The 21,058-nt window shown below is 45.5% G+C and overlaps 1 protein-coding gene across 1 annotated transcript in view; it reads left to right on the top strand.

Moving 5' to 3' along the window:
• The first annotated feature begins 5,634 nt into the window (after nt 1-5,634).
• OAF (out at first homolog) overlaps nt 5,635-21,058 on the top strand; it is a 31,192-nt gene continuing 15,768 nt past the window's right edge. The window contains exon 1 of the mRNA XM_080983695.1: nt 5,635-6,525. Coding sequence (XP_080839821.1) covers nt 6,277-6,525 — 249 coding nt within the window. The 5' untranslated portion in view covers nt 5,635-6,276. The remainder of the gene's footprint in view (nt 6,526-21,058) is intronic.

The raw sequence follows: 21,058 nt of genomic DNA, 5'->3' as shown, positions 1-21,058 counted from the left end.
AAGGTGAGACACACATACTTCAGTTCATCAGAAGATATCACCTCCAGTACAGTCACAGCTTATTTTTACTCCAACTGAGTGAAGTGTCAAATGTTCTTGGCCTCTGTTCATGTAATTGCAACATTTGAAACTTCAAGATGCAGTTCTGAACGGGAAATGTTGTATCATGGAGTAATCTCGTAGCATTTCCTTTTTCATCTAGATATAATCTTGCACCACAGCTTCAGAAAGTGTGTGCGTGTGTGTGTGTGTGCGCACACAGAGAGAGAGTTTCTGTCAAGCTTTGAAAGGATATTTCATTGTTTATGTTATTTCAGCGCGTGCTCGACAGGTATGGGCTCTGTGTATGGATTCAGTCTCTGCAAAAGCAAAGACAAAAATCAGAGAGGGGAAACTGAATCACTTGGCTCTGTGAGTCCATACTGAGAAATTGCTTTGGAAATCTCACATTGGATGCAGCACTGTGACTGATACTTTTTCTGGAATCTAGGTTTTGCAAACAAGAGACCAGCCGTTTGTGACAACATCTGAACTGTCTTTCTGCAATGCAGGGGGTTGGACTAGATGACCCACCAGATCCCTTCTATTATTCTACTGAGGTTTATGAGTGGGTCTAGAATGATTCGCAAAAGTTTGCTCCTGAGGAGTGGTTATTCACAGTGTAAACTGTAATAATCGTAGTCACAATGCACTGTAATAATAATGAGAACTGATTCTGCTAGATTTCCAGGAGTGACTTTTGCGTCATGTGAAAGTTCAATTATAATATGGAAGTTAACAGTTGCTGAAGCATTGGGGAAACAGAATAAATCATGGTGTGAACACAGCCTGTGGGTTGTTGCCCATCCTACCCCTACTCAGAGTTGACCCATTGAAGTTAATGGGAATGACTAACTTAGATAATCATTTGTTTCAGTGGATCTACTTTGAGTTGAACTTAGTTGACTATAATGCTGTATTTGGATGACTTTGTATGATTTTATGATTTTGCTTTTTAAACTTATGCGAATAAAGGGTAGTAGTAGTAATAAATGTGATTACTTCTAATTTCTAGTGTCTATTGTCATAGGCACTTCAATTTGAATTGAAAAAGGAGGGATGCATCACTGTTTCAATGCACTCATTAAATTATAAAACAGGAAATCTGTTTAAAAGTTTCTATTTATCCCAGATGCATTCAAAAGGACCACAGTGAAGTTTTTAAAAAATGAAATAAACTGAAGGCAGTCATTTCCAAAAATGTAAGTGATATAGTTGCCAACTTACTTCTTCTTTCACGGCTCCTGTGTCTCCAGCACACAAGATTTCAACAGACAAAGCTTACTTTGGCATGGAGCTAAGGGACAGTGGAGAAATCCAGTTCAGACTGCATTTAAAGGTGAGCCTACCTGAATTGGTGCTTTCTAAAACAATACGGAGAGTCCTCAAAACTCACACTTCTTTGAATTTTGCAATGCAGTTTGCAGGCCAAGTGGGGTGTACAAAAATGCATATACTTGGGGTGAAGTAAGCATAAAAACGCATGTGTTCATGAAAATAACATACAAAACATCATAATACTGGAGGAAATTGCCTTGCAAAATCTGCATATTAGTTAAATTGCATTTACACGCATGTATATATCCTGCCAACCTAGCAGTACAAAAGCACAAAGTGCAAGTAGATAAATAGGTACCGCTCTAGCGGGAAGGTAAACAGCATTTCCGTGTGCTGCTCTGGTTCGCCAGAAGCGGCTTAGTCATGCTGGCCACATGACCCGGAAGCTGTACGCCGGCTCCCTCAGCCAATCAAGTGAGATGAGCGCCGCAACCCCAGAGTCAGTCACAACTGGACCTTATGGTCAGGGGTCCCGTTTATATATCAGAGGACATTTGCACTAAAATAAGGAGGGGTTTTCTTGAGAACCTTTGTTGTTGTTGTTGTTGTTGTTGTTGTTAATTGATGTGGAAATGTGAAGAACTGATAACTGGGAAAATTAGAGAAACTGAAATGGGCCGATTCATCTATCCCGATCTGGAGTGACTAGCTTTCCTGGTATGTGTTTGCCAAACTGCAGTTTAAAGCACAGGATCCAGGCTGATTCTAAAAAATGACAGTCCTGGGGTAGAACTCTTTGCTTCTGGATCCTGTTCAGGAAGATTGGAAGTGGGGGGGGGGGTCCACCACTGCTACCTACAGATGTGTTATAAATGTGCAAAGCTTTGCCTTCCCAGGATCTCAGGACAGTGTTTGGAATTCGGCCACATCACAAACAAGATTTTTTAAAAACGAGCTATTTATATAACGTACACAATCTGTAGCTTCAAAGGACTTTGGACTCTCAATTTTCTTTTTTCCTTGAGGGTTAACTGCATGCTTTTGGGGAATGCGGGTAGTATGTGCCATCAAATAAGCGGGCACTGGCTTTGGTTATGGGGAGGGGAACAAGAAAGAGACTTTTACCTTAACTTTATACCATTTCTTTGACCCACACAGTACAGGAGGCGGCGGCAGAGGAGGGAAGAGAGAATCTGTTGCAATGCAACAGAAAGCCTGTTGTTTGGTAGTTAGATCCAGATGTGGAGAGTGTTCCCAAATACAATACAGACTCGGGAGGAGCAAGGGAGGGACATGAAACACATTCTCTGCTGCAACAACCCTTAGGTTTAGGAAAGTAGGAACACAGGAAACTGCCTTATAGTAAGTTGGACCATTGGTCCATGTAGTAGTAGTAATATACTTATACTCCACCCACCTGGCTGGGTTTCCCCAGCCACTCTGGGCAGCTCCCAACAGAATACTAAAAACACGATAAAACATCAAACATTAAAAACTTCCCTAAACAGGGCTGCCTTCAGGTGTCTCCTAAAAGTCAAATAGTCGTTTATTTCCTTGACATCTGATGGGAGGGCGTTCCACAGGGCGGGCATCACTACCAAGAAGGCCCTCTGCCTGGTTCCCTGTAGCTTCACTTCTCGCAGTGAGGAAACCGCCAGCAGGCCCTCAGAGCTGGACCTCAGTGTCCGGGCTGAACGATGGGGGTGGAGATGTTCCTTCAGGTATACTGGGCTGAGGCTCAGTATTGCCCACACTGGGAGTGTCTCTCCAGGGTTTCAAAGGCAGGACTCTTTCCAAGCTGTACCTGGAGATGCTGGGGATTGAACTAGGAGCCTCCTTCATACAAAACACTGAGCTATGGCCGTTCAGATTCCTGCAGGCTGATTTGTGATATATGCAGATGACTCGGCCCCTAGAAGGATTAGAGTGGGCAAACTTATGGGGCCCTGCAAAAGTTCCCACCCCAGTATTCATTTATTGGGATATGGGAATCTGTTGAGTGATTGGTACATCTAGCTCAGTATTGTCTGCACAACTGGCAGGACCTCTCAGGGGCTTCTAGGCCTTACCTGGGGATGCCTGATATTCCTAATCTCTGTTCACAGTGTCTCATTATATATATAGGATCAGCTGGGTGTCTAGGGCTGATGGGGGTTGTAGCCCATAACATCTGGAGGGCAGAAGGTTGGCAAAGCCTGGAAATAGGAATGCTTGGCTTGATTTACGTTCTGCTTCCTTGCTTTTGCTGCATCATTTGTGGCCATACATGAGTTCCAAAAAGAGCTGAAAGCAATCTCTCTGGTGCGCTTGCTTCTTACGCATGTCTGAAACATCCCTGTGTGTCAAGGGTCTCATGCAGACTGGTCCCTCAGTATCTACTCAGAACAAGATCCCACTTATCTCTCTGGTGGTCAAATGCCAGGGATGGGCAGGGCCAGAAACAAAAGTGGGTGGAGCAATAGATGCCAATTTAGACAATAGAGACTGCATGGTTGAGGAGAGGGTATAGCCTGAGTAGAGTCCCAAGGGCCACATAGAAAGGTCCAGAGGTCCAGATTTGGCTCCTAGTCCGGAGGTTCCCCGCCTTGCCTTCACCTCAGCTGAATCTCAAATGTGCTGTGTACTAAGCATCTGGTCTGCCGTCACTGAGCTGTGGGCCCCTGCCATTTTCCAGATGCAACTTCCTTCCTTTAATGAAAAATAAATTTGTAACAAAGGGTTCTTGCAGCTCTGATTGCTTCCCGCTGCTTTAACTGTATGTTCCTATCTCTTAAAACGCTTCCATGGAACATCCCCAAGCAGAAAAAAACAACAACTGGAGACTGTATGTCGTTCCTGCATTGACTTTGTGTGGGAAAAGTCGCCAAGAGGAATGAGATTGTTCCACGCCCAGTTAGTGATCAACGTGGCTTCACAGGAACACAGGAAGCTGCCATAAATTGGACAAGGGCATCAGTCCACCTAACTCTGTATTATCAACCCTGACTGGAAGCAGCTTTCCAGGGTTTTACAGACAATTTTTTCCCAGCCCTACCTGGAGATGCCAGGAAATGAATCTGGAACCTCCTTCATGAAGAGCACGTGCTTTCAGCTGTTGCTACAGCCCTTTCCCAAAAGTATACTTTGGCCTTTGCAAGACAGGAGCAAAGGAATTTGCAATGGGTGTTTTGGGTCAGCCAAAGTTTTTTAAGAAACAGTCATTTGAATGAAAGTATTCTGTGAGCTAAAATCAGAACATTGCAAGATTCTTAAAAGACTCAAATCATAGGGGCGGTTGCACAAATTTGTATATGCCAATTCATGTGCAAAGATGCAAATATATGCCCGTTTGCAGAGAGAAAACTGCCCTGTGTGTTTTTAAAGAGAATGGAAATGAGACAGTAGATCTGGAAGCCCAATGCAAAAGGCTCAGTTTGGACAACCCCCAGGACTAGAAAAGTTCTGAACCCAGTACTCCCTAGTCAGGTGTGAGCTGTCCCTTGCCTGAAACCCTGGAAAAATGCTGCCAGTCAGGAGGCGGTACTAAGGTAGATGGACCAATAGTTTGGTTTAACATGAGACAACCTCCTGTGTAGTATTGGACTCTAGGTGGGAAGCTGAGTGGCAACGTGGTGCACAGGAATGCCCTGGTTCTCACTGAACTCAGGAGGGGAAACAGTGAGGTAGATGGAGTACCACCCCTTGCAATTCCACCACCCAAGGTCACCCAGCAGCTGCATGTGGAGGAGCGGGGAAGCGAACCCAGTTCACCAGATTACAACTCTACCACTCTTAACCACTACACCACACTGGCTCAGTGGCCATCCAAGTTTGTGGCAGTCACTGCCGCTTGTGGGGGTAAGTTCCCCAGTTTATGCATTGCATGAAAGAGACATTTTTTCTCTGTCCCACATCTTCCAACATTCAGCCTCATCGAAAGCCCACAAGCTCTTACTATTCTCCATCCATTTTCTCCAAGCCATGTGTAGTTTTATAGACTCCTATCCTATCACCTGCTACTCACCTTATGAATGATGCTGTAAACTTAACATTATAGTTTTGTTTTGTAGCGGGGAAATCCCACCGTATCTTTTTTCAAAAAAGGGGGGGATGAAAGGGAGGCGGACTTTTGGCTGAAGTTTTGCAGGGATGGTCTTGATTAAGGGAAAAAGCCCCCGCTCCCTATAAATCAAGATGATCACAGGAAGCCTGAAACCCACGGTGGCGGCATGTGCGTGCAAGTGCTAAAGTTCGTTCAACTTTTTCTTTCTTTCCACTCCAGTTTTATTGCTTTCGCATTCGCTCTCCTGCTGGGGTGGGGAGCTGCACAGGCGCTCCTGCCCTTTCCAAGGCGGGGGAGGCAGGCAGGGGGCGCATGTCTCTTTAAGGCAGGTCCCACGACGGGTTGTTATGCTGGAGAGTGAAGGAAGTGACGGGGCGATTGAATGAAAAGGAGCAAAAAAAAAAAAAAAAAAAAAAAAAAGGAGGAGAGAGAGAGAAAGAGAGAGAAGTAAGGGGGAGCTTGAAAGGGGAGACAGAGGAAGGAGAGGCGAGGGCCGGCAGCAGGAACAACGGGAGCCGAGGCGAGGGCAGCAGCAGTCAGCATCCGAGCACCCCTGGCAGCCGGGCGGGGCGGAGCGCAGCCGCAAGAGGACTTTCCCAGGAGTAGACCTCCCTCGCCAGCAGCCCATGCGGTGTCCGGCGGAGGGACATCCAGGGGCTCGAGGGGGCGCCAGTGCAGGGGTGTTTTTTTCCCCGGCGAGGGGATAAGGAGACGGCAGGCAGTCAAGCCAGGAGCCTCCGCCAACTCCAGAAGGAAAGTTGCAAACTTTGGGAAAGTTTCTCTCCTTCTTCCCGGACGGGGCGGTGGAGCTGCGGAGAGCGTGATCGGGACTCCGGCCGGGAGGGGGGTCCTTCTTACAGGGTGTTTGGATCAGTCTCTCTTCCCTCGCCCTCAGTACCCCCCACTTTCTGCTGGAGATGCTTTGCCAGGGAGGAGGAGGAGGAGGCTGGCTCCGTTTCTTCTTGACGGCGCTGCTCTGGCCCCAGCCTCTGCCCTGGATGGCCGCTGCGTCGGGGGCCCCGTCGGAGCTGCGAGTCCGCGTCCGGCTCCCCGATGGGCAAGTGACGGAGGAGAGCCTACAGGCGGACAGCGGGGCGGACTGCGTCACCCTGGAGCTCCGCAAGGGCGACGGCACCCTCATCACCCTCACGGCCGACTTCAAACAGGTGCGGGGGCGCACGCGGGGGTCGACAGGGGCACAGGAATTGTGGCTGGGGGGGGGGGCTTTCCCGCCAGGAAAATGTGATGGTCTTTCCTCTAAGGTAAGAGGATGAACGGGAGAACCAACTGGAAAGGATGGGGTTAATAGATACACACCCACACACCCAATATTCTAATAATAATAATTTATTATTTGTACCCCGCCCATCTGGCTGGGCTTCCCCAGCCACTCTGGGCGCTTCCAACAAAGATTAAAAATACATTAAAAGGTCACACATTAAAAACTTCCCTGGCTCATTGGTTAAACTTTTAATCTCCCCCTTCCTCCAATGAGCTGAGGGGAGCATCTATGGTGTGTGCCCCTCCCTCTATTTTATCTTCACAGCAGCCCTTGGAGGTAGGTCAGACTGAAAGAGTGCTAGATATCTGAAGGCCTGAGGGGGGCGGAACTAATTCTAGTCCTCCCGATTTTATCCTGGTGGCCTTCACATCTCTGAGTGTCTTCTTGCCTATAGTGACTGTGGGAGATTCATAAGCTCTGCAAGGATTTGAAGTGGTGGCTCAGTGAACTCTAAGCCTGAGTTTCTACCCACTAGGCTGAGTTGGACTGAGAGCTTTCAGAGGTGAGTGGGAGGTTGTAACCTCCAGGGTAAAGTGCAAGACAAGGGAAAGGAGCCAATCCATTTGGTCGGAAGGTAGTGGGATTGACTTTATACGTGTCTAGAGGGGCCTTTGGCCTCATCCAGGAGGACTCTTCTTACCTTATGTCTTATTTCTGAGAAACAGTGTATAGGGTTTCAGCTTGGAGATTGCTTCAAAGACAGCATCTGCATCTTTGATTTCCCAACCAATGCCTGAGATGCAACGATCACATCTGCTCACATCCTTACAGTGTTCTGGGTTTTTTTTATGGAGTTGGCTCCCAGGCATCAAAGGCTAGTTCATTCATTGCACCTGCACGCAAAAGCCACACGCATCACCCACACGCCCCCCACCCCCCGTGATTTAGCTCACTCTCCCTGCATAAAGAGGGTGGGGACCAGGATTGTAGGAATTGGCCTGACTAGCTTGAGGATATATCTAATATTAAACATAAGTGCCTAGCTGGATCAGGGCAGTGGCCCACCTAGTCCAACATCTGGTTCCCACAGTGACCAATCAGATGCATCATGCAGGACCCAAACACAAGAGAATTCTCCCCTCCTGTGGTTTCCAGCAACTGGTATTCAGAAGCGTTACTGCCTCTGACTGTGAAGGTAGAGCAGAGCCATCACAGCTAGTAACCACTGAAAGCCTTATCTTCTATGAATCTGTCCAATCCTCTTTTAAAGCCATCTAAGTTGGTGGCTATCACTGCCCACTGCAGAAGTGAGTTCCATAGTTTAACTATGTATGGCAAGGTCCTCCCCCCCCCCCCGTCGTGAATCTTCCAACATTCAGCTTCATTGAATTTCAATGAGACAGAAATTAACAGCTATATGACTTTTAGAAGACATCTGAGGGCAGCCCTGTACAGAGAAGTTTGATGTCTTACTGGGTTTTTACAATTTGTTGGAAGCCACCCAGAGTGGCTGGGGCAACCCAGTCAGATGGGTGGAGTACAAATAAAATAATAATAGTAATAGTGTTAGGAGAAAGACAGAAAAACTTTTCTCTTTCTCCATTCTCCATCTCATGCATAACTGTATACACTTGCACGCTGTCACCCTTACTAGATGTTTCTCTAAACTAACAAGTCCCAAATGGTGCAAGCCTTTATTGCAGATTTCCTCGAGGCAGTTGGTTGGCTGTTAGAAACAGAACTTCAGACTGGAAAGACCCTTGGTCTGACCCAGCAAAGTTCTCCTTATGCTCACTGAACTGCAGTGGTAAGGAATCAAGAGATAGCATGCACATGTTTGAACAGAGACTGCATCTTATGGCTTCCATGTGCAACGGGAGCTTTCCAACCCACAGCAGCTGCTTGAAAATGAAGATCAGTCCTGATTGAAAGGCTCCCGCAATGGAGTAATCGCTGTGCGGTCAGTGACACAGCCCCAAACAACTGGCTTGCTTGTGCTCTGGGTGTGGGAGGCGAGGAGCATCTCTCTGTGCCCCAGCCATTGTCCTTTCCTTATTAAGCAGAGGCGTCTGTAGATCCCTGCCTCCCCCCACCCCAGCCCTGAACGGTCCACTGTCTGGAATATGGTCTCTGGTGTATTTTGCAGTGGCCTACATTACGCAGTGGAATGGAGCAGATCAAAGAGACTCCAGCCTGGGAACTCTGGTCACTGATATCTTCTCATGGAGGGAGAAGCTTGCAGGATGAGTGGGAGGGTGGGAGTGTTTATAGAGGATCTTTAACTGTGATTTCTGGCATTAGGTTTTCAGAAAGAGAGGGGAGTGATCCCATGCAGGCCTCCACAAACTGATGCACCATGCAAAAGCCTCTTTTTTGCCTTGTTTGTGGAGGGAGAAATCTCAGATGGGTAGGGTACAAGAAATAAACGTTGTTGTTTGTTGTTGTTATGATGGTTCTGTGCTTTGGAGCAGGCCGACTCTATTGCCTACAAAGTCCAGTAGGCTCTAGAGAACAGCCTCCAAGTTTTCGTGGCAGGGGAGAGTTGGGGGGAACCCAAATTAGGACCAGCGAGTAAACCAAAGCAAGCTGTGGGGGGCTCCCCTCTCCTCCACCACCACACTGTAATCCCAGGTCCGGGTCCTAACTAGATCTGTGTCAGCTTAACACAAGGGATGAGGAATTCACAGGCTGTTGTTCGACTCCAACTCACATCATCCCTGACCCATAGCTGTGCTGGCTGGGGCAGATGGCAGCTGGAGATCCAGAGAGTCACAGAGTCCCCCATCCCTGCCTTAAACAAAACAAGTTAGGAACCAGATATGGAATCTGGAATTGGAGAGGTAGCTGGGAAGGTGCAGTGAGGGAATGAGTCTCTGCCTGGATGGAATATGCATTCAAGGACCTTGCCCCATGTTGTAAAATGGGCATCCCCATCCAGGTGCCTTTTGGACTTCAGACCCCATCATCATCAGCCTGAATAGCTCAGTTGGTTAGAGCATGGTGCTGATAAAGCCAAGGTTGCAAGTTTGATCCCCGAATGGGACAGCTGCATATTCCTGCATTGAAGGCTTGGACTAGATGATCCTCATGGTCCCTTACAATTCTATGATTCCTGCCCATGGGTCATGCAGACAGAGGCTGGTGGGAATTATAGTTCAAAATATGGAGGGTAACTGGGTGGCAAAGACTGTTTTAGACAGTCCTGCTCTAAGAGCAAGGCAGACCAGCTCTGACTCTGTTGTTGTTGTTGTTGTTGCAGCCTTCTAAGTTTCTATCTCTCACATTCAGCTTTTCTTTTTTTTTTTTCATGCATAATTTTTATTAATTTGCATAATGCAAAATACAAAAACAAAATATAAAAGTTCGATTCTCATTTTCACAGGTTTTTAAGTATGACTTCCTTCAACCTTTCCACAAATCATCCGTAATAATCTTTTATAAAAGTTCGCATTTCTTAATTTGTAATGCCATTAATCATTCTAGTTCTTCCATTTCTCTTTAGACAATACTCTTTTCTTTTTACAGAGCTCCTTTAAAGCCCACTAGTGTTATCTGTCCATCACTTAAATTTTCCAGATATTTCGTAAAACTTTCCCAATCCTTAATGAACCTCTGGTCTTTTGAATATCTAATTTTCCCTGTCATCTTATCCATTTCCGCATAATCTAATAGTTTTGCTCTCCATTCCTCAATTGTCGGTAGGCCCTCTGATTTCCAATTTTGAGCTAATAAGACTCTTGCTGCCGTTGTTGCATACTGGAACAGCTTATGATCTTTCTTTTTTATCTCCCTTCCTACCAATCCCAACAGAAAAGCCTCGGGTTTTTTAACAAAAGTATATCTTAGAATTTTCTTCATTTCGTTATATACACTCTCCCAGAACCCTTTAACCTTTTGGCATTCCCACCACATATGGTAGAAGGTCCCCTCCCTTTCCTTGCACTTCCAGCATTTATTACAAGTTCCATACATTTTGGCTAATTTTGCAGGAGTCATATACCATCGGTAAAACATTTTCATTAAATTCTCCTTTAGTGTCACGCAAGCTGTAAACTTGAGATGTTTTTTCCAAAGTTTCTCCCATTCTTCAAAATATATATTATGACCGATATCTCTAGCCCAATATATCATTACCGACTTTACTTCCTCGTCTATTAAATTCCATTCCAATAACTGATTATACATTTTAGACAAAATTTTATAGTTGTTATTCAATATCTCAATCTGGAATCTAGAATCTTTATCAGCATATCCTTTGTCTTTAATATCTTTCCTGAACATTCCGTTTATCTGGAAATAGTGCAGCCAATCATAGACTTTCTCTTTGACCTGTTCGTACGGCTTCATTTTCCACTTTCCTTCTTCTTTCATTAACAGTTGTTCATAGGTAGCCCAATTGTCCCTCATGTTAATCTTTTTAACGCTCATGACTTCTAGTGGCGATAGCCAATGGGGTGTTTTAGGTTCTAACATATCTCTGTTCCTCTCCCATACCACATTCAGCTTTTCTACAGCTTTTCTAGCTAGAATTGTTGAGGACTGAACCTGTGACCTTTCCCATGCAACACACATGCTCTACTGCTGAGCTGTGCCCTTCTCTAATTGTGTTTAACCTCCTTTTAAAAGCATCCTGGGGCTGTGGGTTCCACTGGTTAACAGTGCATTGTGTGAAAGCAATGTCTTTTCAACACCCTGAATCTCCTGCTGTAGCTCTCGCCAAGACATGGTCCTTCACAAAATTAGCCTCTTTAGGTGCCATTGGTCCATTGAGCTTAGTACTGTCTAAACTGACTGAAAGTGGATCTTCAGGGTTTTCAGTCTGAAGATGCTGGGAAGTGGACCTGTGACCTCTGCGCAAACCATGTGCTCTGCCGCAAAAATAAAGCCCTTCTCAGCAAGAGGAAGGTCTGATAAACACAGGGGTGGTAGTTGGAAAGAATGGAAGAATGTGCCTGATTATCGTGTTCTGCTACTTTCTTGTCCTTCCCTGTTGAGGTTCAGTAGGTCCTGCCTTACTGGTTGCAGGATGTCAGCTGAAGTGGTACTGGATGCTGAATTTAACTTCTCCCAAATCTCAGTTTTCATTTTGTTTTCAAAAAAAGGATGTTCCTAGCCCTTATGACTGTGAATATGCTAGAAAATAGGCTGGCAGTGCTTGGTGAATTCAGAAGCCAGAATTCACCAAGCACTGTTGGTTAATTCACCCCTGGGGATTTATTAATAACCTTTAGCACTGTCAAAAATAGCCTAGAATAATGCACATGTTTTTTTCCTTGTTCTGTCATCACAAGAACCCTGCAGATTGTTTAAGTTAAGATTCACCAAAGGTTTCTTGGCCAGCTTAATGATTGAGTGAGATTTGAACCTGGGTCTCACTGGGCAGCCTCGTCTGACACTGTTACTGCAGTACACTGGCTATCCTGGGTCTGGTTTTGCTCTTCCCTATGACTAGCAAAAGAAGAATTACACAATGGGGTAATAAAGAAAAGTCTATTTATGGAAAAGTAGAGCAATCGGGCACATATCTTTAATTTGCATAGAATGAGACAGGCTGGGGAATTTAGCTTTTGATGTCACAAAGTTCAGATTACCAATGTGCAGTGTACCTATGTCATGATGAAAGATCTTTGAGTAAACTGTGGTCCCTTATAGCTTGTCTGCAAGTCCCTCAAATTGTCTGCTGCAAGATAAGTAATAATGGAAAGCCCCAAAGCACCCTCACACAGAGAGGGTTACCTGCTGTGTTCCTGCCATAATTCTTTCCCATCTCTGATATGGCCAGGGTGTTCTGGCCAACTTCTGGTGGGACCTCCTCCCCCACCCACCCCCATTCTTTGTTTGGATTCTTTCAAAGAATGCAGCACCAAGTAGAAATGGCTGTTAACCAGCAAGGCCCTTCAGCTGCCCTTAAGCAAAGGGGTGTGCTGAGAATTAATTAGCACAGGTCAATTATGCCTCGACCATTAGAAGATCTTTAACATGCTGCCTTGCTCTATAACTTTGCATACATGGGTGGACCATGCAGATCTTATTAAAAACAAGTACAGTAGTACCTCGGGTTACATACGCTTCAGGTTACATAGGCTTCAGGTTACAGACTCCGCTAACCCAGAAATATTACCTCAGGTTAAGAACTTTGCTTCAGGATGAGAACAGAAATCATGCTCCGGCAGTGCAGCGGCAGCTGGAGGCCCCATTAGCTAAAGTGGTGCTTCAGGTTAAGAACAGTTTCAGGCTAAGAACGGACCTCCGGAACGAATTAAGTACTTAACCCGAGGTACCACTGTAAATGAGTGAGAGACATGGCTCCTCTGCTTCATTGCAACTCATTGTGTGTATTGTAGATGCAAGCCCCTTGGTGGTGGTGGAGATATATATGGAAATTGTAAAGCCCTTGGGTCTTAGACCTGGCCATTTATTCTTTCTAAAGCACCGTGCACATGAATAGTACACTGTTATTGGTGGTGGTGGTTACAAATGAGGCCTACCACAAAATGTTGCAGCGTCGAGTGCTGCTTTCCCCCATCCTGTTCTCATTTCTCTCCCTAGCAGCACCACTTTTCAGCAGTCAGCTAGCCATCGGTGGCCAATGAGCATGCTCAGCCCTCATTGGGCAGCTCCTCCTTTTAAGATTTCGCTTCTAGTTTTGCAAACTTTGGGATTCCGGTTCCTTGGGATTCCAGTTTCTTGGCTATCTAAGGCTCAGCATTTGGAGAATGGGGTCACTATTGGAATATACGCAATGGGGACTTCACAGAGATAATTTAGTTGTTCTTGTAAGCCCTGGCAATGCATCCAAAAAGACTCTTGTCTTTTATCTTGGGAAAGCAGATCCTTTCCTTGCACTGTATTGGAATCTGCCTTTTGAAGCTTCCTCTGGTTTCACGAGCGATTTGCTAGAAAACCTTGGCATCTTGCTGTTTACACCTCCAGCCTCACTGCGCATATGGAGCTCATTATATGGTTCTCTGGGCCCCCACATTTATCAAGGGTTACAATCTGCGGGCCATGGACCTCTGACCTTTATTCCTTTATCTCCCTGCATTCCCAGATGTGAATGAGATCCCAATGCTCCGGCCAAAATAGATGTAATGCAGGAAACCCATGACGATGTTGTTCCACAGGGGCCATTTTTGAAAATTAATAGAAATCATAGGGACTGGGACTATGGCACAGAAGGAGGAAGGTGTTATACTTTATCTTCTCCCATTCTAAGCTGCTTTGTGCCTGATGGGGAGACAACCTACAGGTCACGTACAATCAGGAGTGCCAGCTTGGCCCTGAGTCCGTGGGTGCCCGAGGCTGTGGGTGCCTGGCTCCTTCACAGGGAATTTTGTGGGTACTCAGGCATGCAGGGCCCCAGAGAGCTGGCACCTATGCATACAGTAGAAACATAGGATGCTGCCTTATACTGAGAAAGACTCATGGTCCATTCAGCCCAGTACAGTCTACACTGACTGGCAGCAGCACTGCAGGGTTTCAGAGCAGGGTTCTCTCCCAGCCCTGCTTGGAGCTGCTGGGTATTGAACCTGGACCTTCTGCATGCAAAGCAGGTGCTCTAACCGCTGAGCTGCGGCCCTTGTATTTAAGATCAAAATATATATGTGTTTGACAATACTAAGATACCGCTAAACATACTTCTGTGGGGAAACGACAAAAAAAAATATTTTTGGAGTGGGGTGAGTTTAATGAGGAAAACAAATTGCATGGGGAAAGCGTTAAATGGCTTTCACATCAGTTTGACCTAGTTCGTTCTTCCTTCCAGTGACTTCTATTCTTTTCTCTTTTTTTATGTGAGCAGAGATTCTTATTGCAAATCTCTTGCACCACATCTCATTTGGCTCTCAGGCTGGGCAGACACCCCCCCCCCCAAGTGTCCCTATTTTCCAGGGACTGTCCCAGATTTACAGAAGCTAACATGGTTTTTTATTTGATCCTGGAATGTCCCACTTTTCCTTAAAGGTAAAGGGACCCCTGACCATTAGGTCCAGTCATGGCCGACTCTGGGGTTGCGGCGCTCATCTCGCTTTATTGGCCGAGGGAGCCAGCGTACAGCTTCTGGGACATGTGACCAGCATGACTAAGCTGCTTCTGGCAAACCAGAGCAATGCACAGAAACACCGTTTAGCTTCCCGCCGGAGCGGTACCTATTATCTACTTGCACTTTGACGTGCTTTCAAACTGCTAGGTTGGCAGGAGCAGGGACCGAGCAACGGGAGCTCACCCCATCGCGGGGATTCGAACAGCCAACCTTCTGATTGGCAAGTCTTAGGCTCTGTGTTTTAACCCACAGTTCCACCCACCACCCACCACCTGCGTCCCAATTTTCCTTAGGATGTCCCTATTTTCATCAGAGAATTGTTGGAGGCTATGCAGTGGCAAAGGACTTTACATCCTCCAGAGCACTGTTGCTGCTTTGTATACTGAGTGGCCTGTAGGGAGGACAGGATCTAGGTCTCCACCCTGTCGATGAACCCCTTCTTTTAGACGCTGAATTTAAGAGCAGCCCTACTGAATCAGACCAATGGCCTGTCAAGTCCAGCATCCTATTCTCACAGCAGCCAACCAGAGGGTTGTAGGAAACCCTCAAGGAAGACCAGAGGACAAGAGCACTCTCTCCTCCTGTGGCTTTTAGCAACTGATATTCAGAAGAATTACTGCGTCCAACCAAGGAGACAGAGCAAAGTCATTATGGCTAGTAGACTTTTTCTCCTCCATGAATCTGTCCAGCCCAGGTTGGGGGCTATCACTGCTTCCTGTGGGACCAATGCCCTAGTTTAACTATGTGTTGCTTGAATAAGTTCTTTCTTTTATCTGCCCTGAATTTTCCAACATTCAGCTTTATTGCACGTCCATGACTTCTAGTCTTACAAGAGACAAAGAAAAACTTCTCTCTCACACTCTCTCTTTTATTAATTTTTATGTTTTGCAATTTAAAATACTCCTTTTACATCCTTAATGACTTCCCTTCTTTTCTTTCCATGGTTCATTTTACATATCATAAATCCCTGCATATTTTACAGAAACTATACCATTCAGTATTCCATTACTGCATCCATCAAAACGTGTTTACACTGTTGAACTTATATTAATGCTGCCAGCGTTTTCAGCTGTACACAATTATTTCCCATATATTCAATAAACATTTTCCAATCTTCTTTAAACGTATATTCTTCTTGTTCTCTTGTTCTGTATGTTATGTTTGCGAGTTGTGCATATTCTGTCAACTCAAGTTGCCATTCTTCTTTAGTTGGGACCTCGCTTGTTTTCCATTTCTGGGACTAACAAAACATAGGCCGCAGTAGTAGCATACATAGAAAAACTTTCCTCTATCCACTTCCTCCATGCCATGCATGGGAGGGGGGGACTTTGATCATGTCACCACTTATTCGCCTTTTAGCTTTGACTCTCTCAGGGATTCTCCTATATTAGATCCAGCCCTTGCCTTTGTGTCAACCTTGCACAAAGATCTGTTCTTAGGCAGAGACAAGGAAAGGGAGGGTCCTTCTGGAAGAAAACCATGTGAGTTCTAGCATTCCCAGATGTTTGTTCTTTCCATTACCCGCCCTTCCATACACAAAGAAATGCTATTGAATTCCACAGCACTGGTGTGGTTGCTCCAGAATCCTCTCTGGATTTGCTTAGCTCAGTGATGGCCAAACTTGGCCCCCCAGCTGTTTTGGGACTACAATTCCCATCATCCCTGACCACTGGTCCTGTTAGCTAGGGATGATGGGAGTTGTAGTCCCAAAACAGCTGGGGGGCCAAGTTTGGCCATCACTGGTTAGCTGAACATGAGTGCCACTGACAGATGCTGGAAATGGGTGGAGGAAGCTGCTGAAGGATGTAGGATGTAGCTCCCACAAGTTCCCACCAACCTAGGTTAGGATTAGACAAATTCATGGAGGAGAAGGCTATCTCTCTACCAGTTATGCTCTGCCTGCCCGGTTGGAAGTTAGTGATGCTTCTGAATGCCAGTTCCTGGAAACCACAGGAGGGGAGAGGTCTCTTGCGCTTGGGTCCTGCTTGCAGAATTCCCATTGGTGCATCTCATTGGGAATAGGATGCTGGACTAGATGGGCCATTGTTCTAATCCATCAGGTTCTTCTCACGTTCTTGGAGAGGTTTTCTGCAAGGGTACCTGAGGGTGGGCATCTGCAGGAAGAAGTTCTAGATTCGGGGAATACTCATTCTGACCCAGGTGGAGAACCCCTTTATCTTCCTGAGGCCTTCATTCTCTTCTGGGCAACAGTTTGAGGGCTGCATGTCCTCCATCCATCCAGGCAGGCAGAAGATGTGATTGGAGTTCAAGGACATATGCCAGCTAGGCAGAAATACTTGGGGAGCAAAGCAGTACCAGCAACGGGCTGTGACCTAGGGAAAGGGAAAGTTCTGAGGGCCAGATGGAGCAGCCTCAGGGGCCAGAGATCCCCCACTTCCTGGTATATGCCACCTTAATGGTTGAGCTGCTCATTCTTCTAAAGTTCTACTGGTTGGCCACTGGAATCCCTTGAGCTGAATCTGGCCCATGGCAGGTTTCCAGTTGGCTTTGGAGTTGTTGCCTGCTGTTTTTTTCTTGGGGTGCAGCCTGGATAAAGCTTCCTCTGTATTCTAAAGGTGGTATCTCTGCTTTTTCCAGCTTTGCGTAGCAGCCTAGCCCAGTCAGTGTAAAGCTCATGCCGATTTCAAAACTGTACTTTGCCCCTTTTATAGCAGCAGAGAGAAGCACTTCAGTCTGGCTGCATACTATTTGAGGAATTGAAAGTGAAAGAATTTCTGCAATCTTTGTGGCTTCCCGCTACTCTTGACCTCAGCTTGCGTTATCTTGGCTTGAAACTCTTCATTCATCCCAAAGGAAGGAACGAGATGCCATCTAAGTGCTGGGAAGTGGGGGAGGGTCTGCAGCTCAAGCAGTGTTTAAAATTCCTAGGTGCTGGGTTAGATTCCAAGGAACCTTTGTGGTGTAAAATTGCTGTGCCCTGGCCTGAGATCAATTCTTGCCATTTGTATAGCAGTTCAGGGTCTTCACCAGGTGTGTGGAGGCTGCACATACTGGTAATCCTTGCAACAGTCCTATAAAGTACAGGTGAACTGAATCCTTTTCGGCTTGAGGGCCACATAACCTTCTGGGTGACCTTCCAAATGTGCACATGCCCCTACTCACTCTCTCTCTCACACACACACACACTCCTCTCGAATCTCTATCCAGGCAAAAAAAGAGGCGTTATTGGAGTTCCAGTGCACATTCCAGGCAGACAGAACCACTCAAGGAGAATGTGAAGCAGGGCTGGTGAGGTTGTGTGGCCTTAGGAGAGAGAGGGTATAGCCTAGGAGGGGCCACGATCTAGGGACAGTCTCTGTATGTTGCAAGTAAGGGCCTCCAGCAGAGGGCATCTTATCAGGAGGTCCCATTCTGCATATTGGTAATTTAGGAACTGAATTCCCTCCCGTTATACCCACCAACATTTCTCCAATGAGAATAGGGACATCCTATTTCATAATAATAATAATAATAATAATAATATTAATATTCTATTATTTCTACCCTGCCCAACTGACTGGGTTGCCCCAGCCACTCTGGGTGACTTCCAACATATATAAACACAAAATTAAACATTAAACATTTTTTATAAGAAACCTTCCCTATACAGGGCTGCCTTCAGATGTCTTCTAAAAGTTGTATAGTTCCTTGTCGTCTTGACTCGGGGGTCGCATAACACCAACATTTCTCTGATGAAAATAGGGACATGCTAAGGAAAAGCGGGACATTCCGAGATTGAATCAGAAACTGGGACGGCTTCTGTAAATCCAGGACTGTACCTGGAAAATAGAGGCACTTGGAGGGCCTGTCACTGGCAGCCACTGTCTCTCCCCTCCTTTTCTGGTGCCTACTGGAGATCATCCTCTTCCAAAAAGCCTTTTAAGTAGAGATCTTTCCCAGTCTGCATCTGCATGGGGATTGTTTTAAAGGTATTTTATTATTTTGTTGCTTGCTGATGACACACCGGGCTACTTAAGAAGGGTGGGTTATGAATCATAATAATAATCATCATAAAGCCTGCATGGTACTTTAAGGTAGCGATGGAAATCCTGTGGCCCTCTAGATGTTGATGGACTATAACTAACACTCATAATCTCTGGAAGGTTATGTATTTATTATTTTTATTCCATTAAATGTATGCACTCTCCTTGGTGGTTAAAAAAAAACAAAACTCTCCTAGAGGTTTATCATGAAAAGCACGCCAATTAAATTATTGGTAAAAACACTAAAAAAACCAAACAAACCAAAACCCAACCATTTTAAAGCATTAAAAAAAAAAAATTAAAAATTGGCATTAAAGTAAAAAACAAACAAACCACCGATTAAAACATACATCAACATTCTATGTATCTTTGTAAGGTAAAGGTAAAGGGATACCTGACCATTAGGTCCAGTCGTGGCTGACTCTGGGGTTGCAGTGCTCATCTCGCTTTACTGGCTGAGGGAGCCGGCGTACAGCTTCCAGGTGGTGTGGCCAGCATGACTAAGCCGCTTCTGGCGAACCAGAGCAGCACATGGAAATGCCGTTTACCTTCCCACCAGAGCGGTACCTATTTATCTACTTGCGCTTGATGTGCTTTCAAACTGCTAGGTTGGCAGGAGCAGGGACCGAGCAATGGGAGCTCACCCCGTCGCGGGGATTCGAACCACTGACCTTCTGATCAGCAAGTCCTAGGCTCTGTGGTTTAAGCCACAGCGCCACCCGTATTCCTTGTATCTTTGTAGGCTTGCCTAAAAAAAATGTTTTTAGCATGTGCCGTAAAGTGTACAGTGAAGATTCCTGTGTGATGTCAATAGGCAGGGAGTTCCAAAGTTTCTAACAACTGTGGAATGGGCGTTATGTGAATGGGGCAGATGGGAACCCAACAACATCTTGGACCCAGGTTCCCCATCTCTGCCTTAAAGCTTGCCTGCTTCTGTGTGAACCTGTTCATTTGCTGAGGTCCTCTTTGCACCATTGCTCTCTGAGAGGGAAAAGAGGCAATTTGGGATGCACAGCGAGGCGGTCCGGAAGTTTCAAGGCAGGTTCTCAGCAGGAATAAACCCGGCGACGTTAAACATTAGCAAATTTATCACAGGTTATTAAAGTATATATTTCCTGCAGGCTGTGTTTGAGGGCAGGCAGGGGCAGAGTTTGGCAGAATATTGCTTTTGTTATCCTGTGGAGCAGCCGTGCAATCGACACAGGGTTAAGCACATCTTTTAAAGTGGGGGGGGGGGAGCTTTCCGTATGGAACATTTTGAGTTCAAATAAACTTGAAACCTGAAAATGGTGTTGTTGCTTCAAGAAGTGGTCCCCTAAGGCAGGGGTCATATCCTGATCCTCCAATGGCTGTGAATTTCTTGGTGTCCTTGTGTCTGAAGCCTGTTATCTCCAGTTTGGGCGTGTGTGAGAGAAAAATTATATCAGATAGGACCTTGTTTACATCTAATGTTAAGCCCAGACCATGAATGAACAAGCATGCAAGACTTTGGAGATAGGATCTCAAGCCATTTTTTCCCTCCTGGGTCATTTTTATGCTGTGCTAAGCCATGGTGTGGCTTTGTTGTGTATTGTCCAAAACCTGTTCCATGGTTTAGCACTCCCAGATCACAGAATCATAGTGTTCAAAGGGCCTCCAAAGATCATTTAGTTCAACCTCTGCAATTCAGGAATCACAGCTAAAAAAATCCCTGATAGATGGCCATCCAACATCTGTTTAAAACTTCCAGTGAAGAAGAGCCCACTGCCTTCTGAGGTAATCTTCAACCACTGTTGAACAGCTCTTGACATCAGGAAGTTCCTCCTAATATTTAGTCAGAATCTGCTCTCTCACAATTTGAATCTGTTGATTTTGGTCCTACCCTCTGGAGCAGGAGAAAACAAACTTGCTCTGTCTTCCATGTGACAGGCTTTCAAATATTTCAAGGAACAGGCTAGGCATACCCAACTCCCTCAACTGTTCCTCATAAGGCTTGGTTTCCAGACAGTTGATTATCTGGTCACCCACCTCTGCACACATTCCAGCTTGTCAATATCCTTCTTAAACTGTGGTGCCCGGAACTATACACAGTACTCAAGGTGTGGTCTGACCAAGGCAGAATAAAGTGGGACTATTACTTCCCTTGATTGGACACTATGCTTCTTTTGATGGAGCCTAGAATAGCCTTAGCCTTCCCCCCTCCCTGCTGTATCACACTGTTGACTCGTTTTTGTTTTTGTTTTAATTAATATTTATTAAAGTTTCAGAAAAAATAAAATCACATTAATAAACAAGAGAAATTTGAAAAGAAAAAAGAAAAATACACAATAGAAAATACAAAATACAAAATACAAAAAGATAAAAAAAGAAAAAAAACAGTTAAAAACAATTCCGTCTTTTCATAACTTCTTTTACATTTACTTGTTTCCCGGACTTCCTCATACCTCCCTCTTTTGTATTCCAATTCCGGTTGT

This window comes from Podarcis pityusensis (genome assembly GCF_964106645.2).
Source record: "Podarcis pityusensis genome assembly, chromosome: 15".
Taxonomy (NCBI): domain Eukaryota; kingdom Metazoa; phylum Chordata; class Lepidosauria; order Squamata; family Lacertidae; genus Podarcis; species Podarcis pityusensis.
This window is presented reverse-complemented; position numbering and strand designations above follow the sequence as displayed.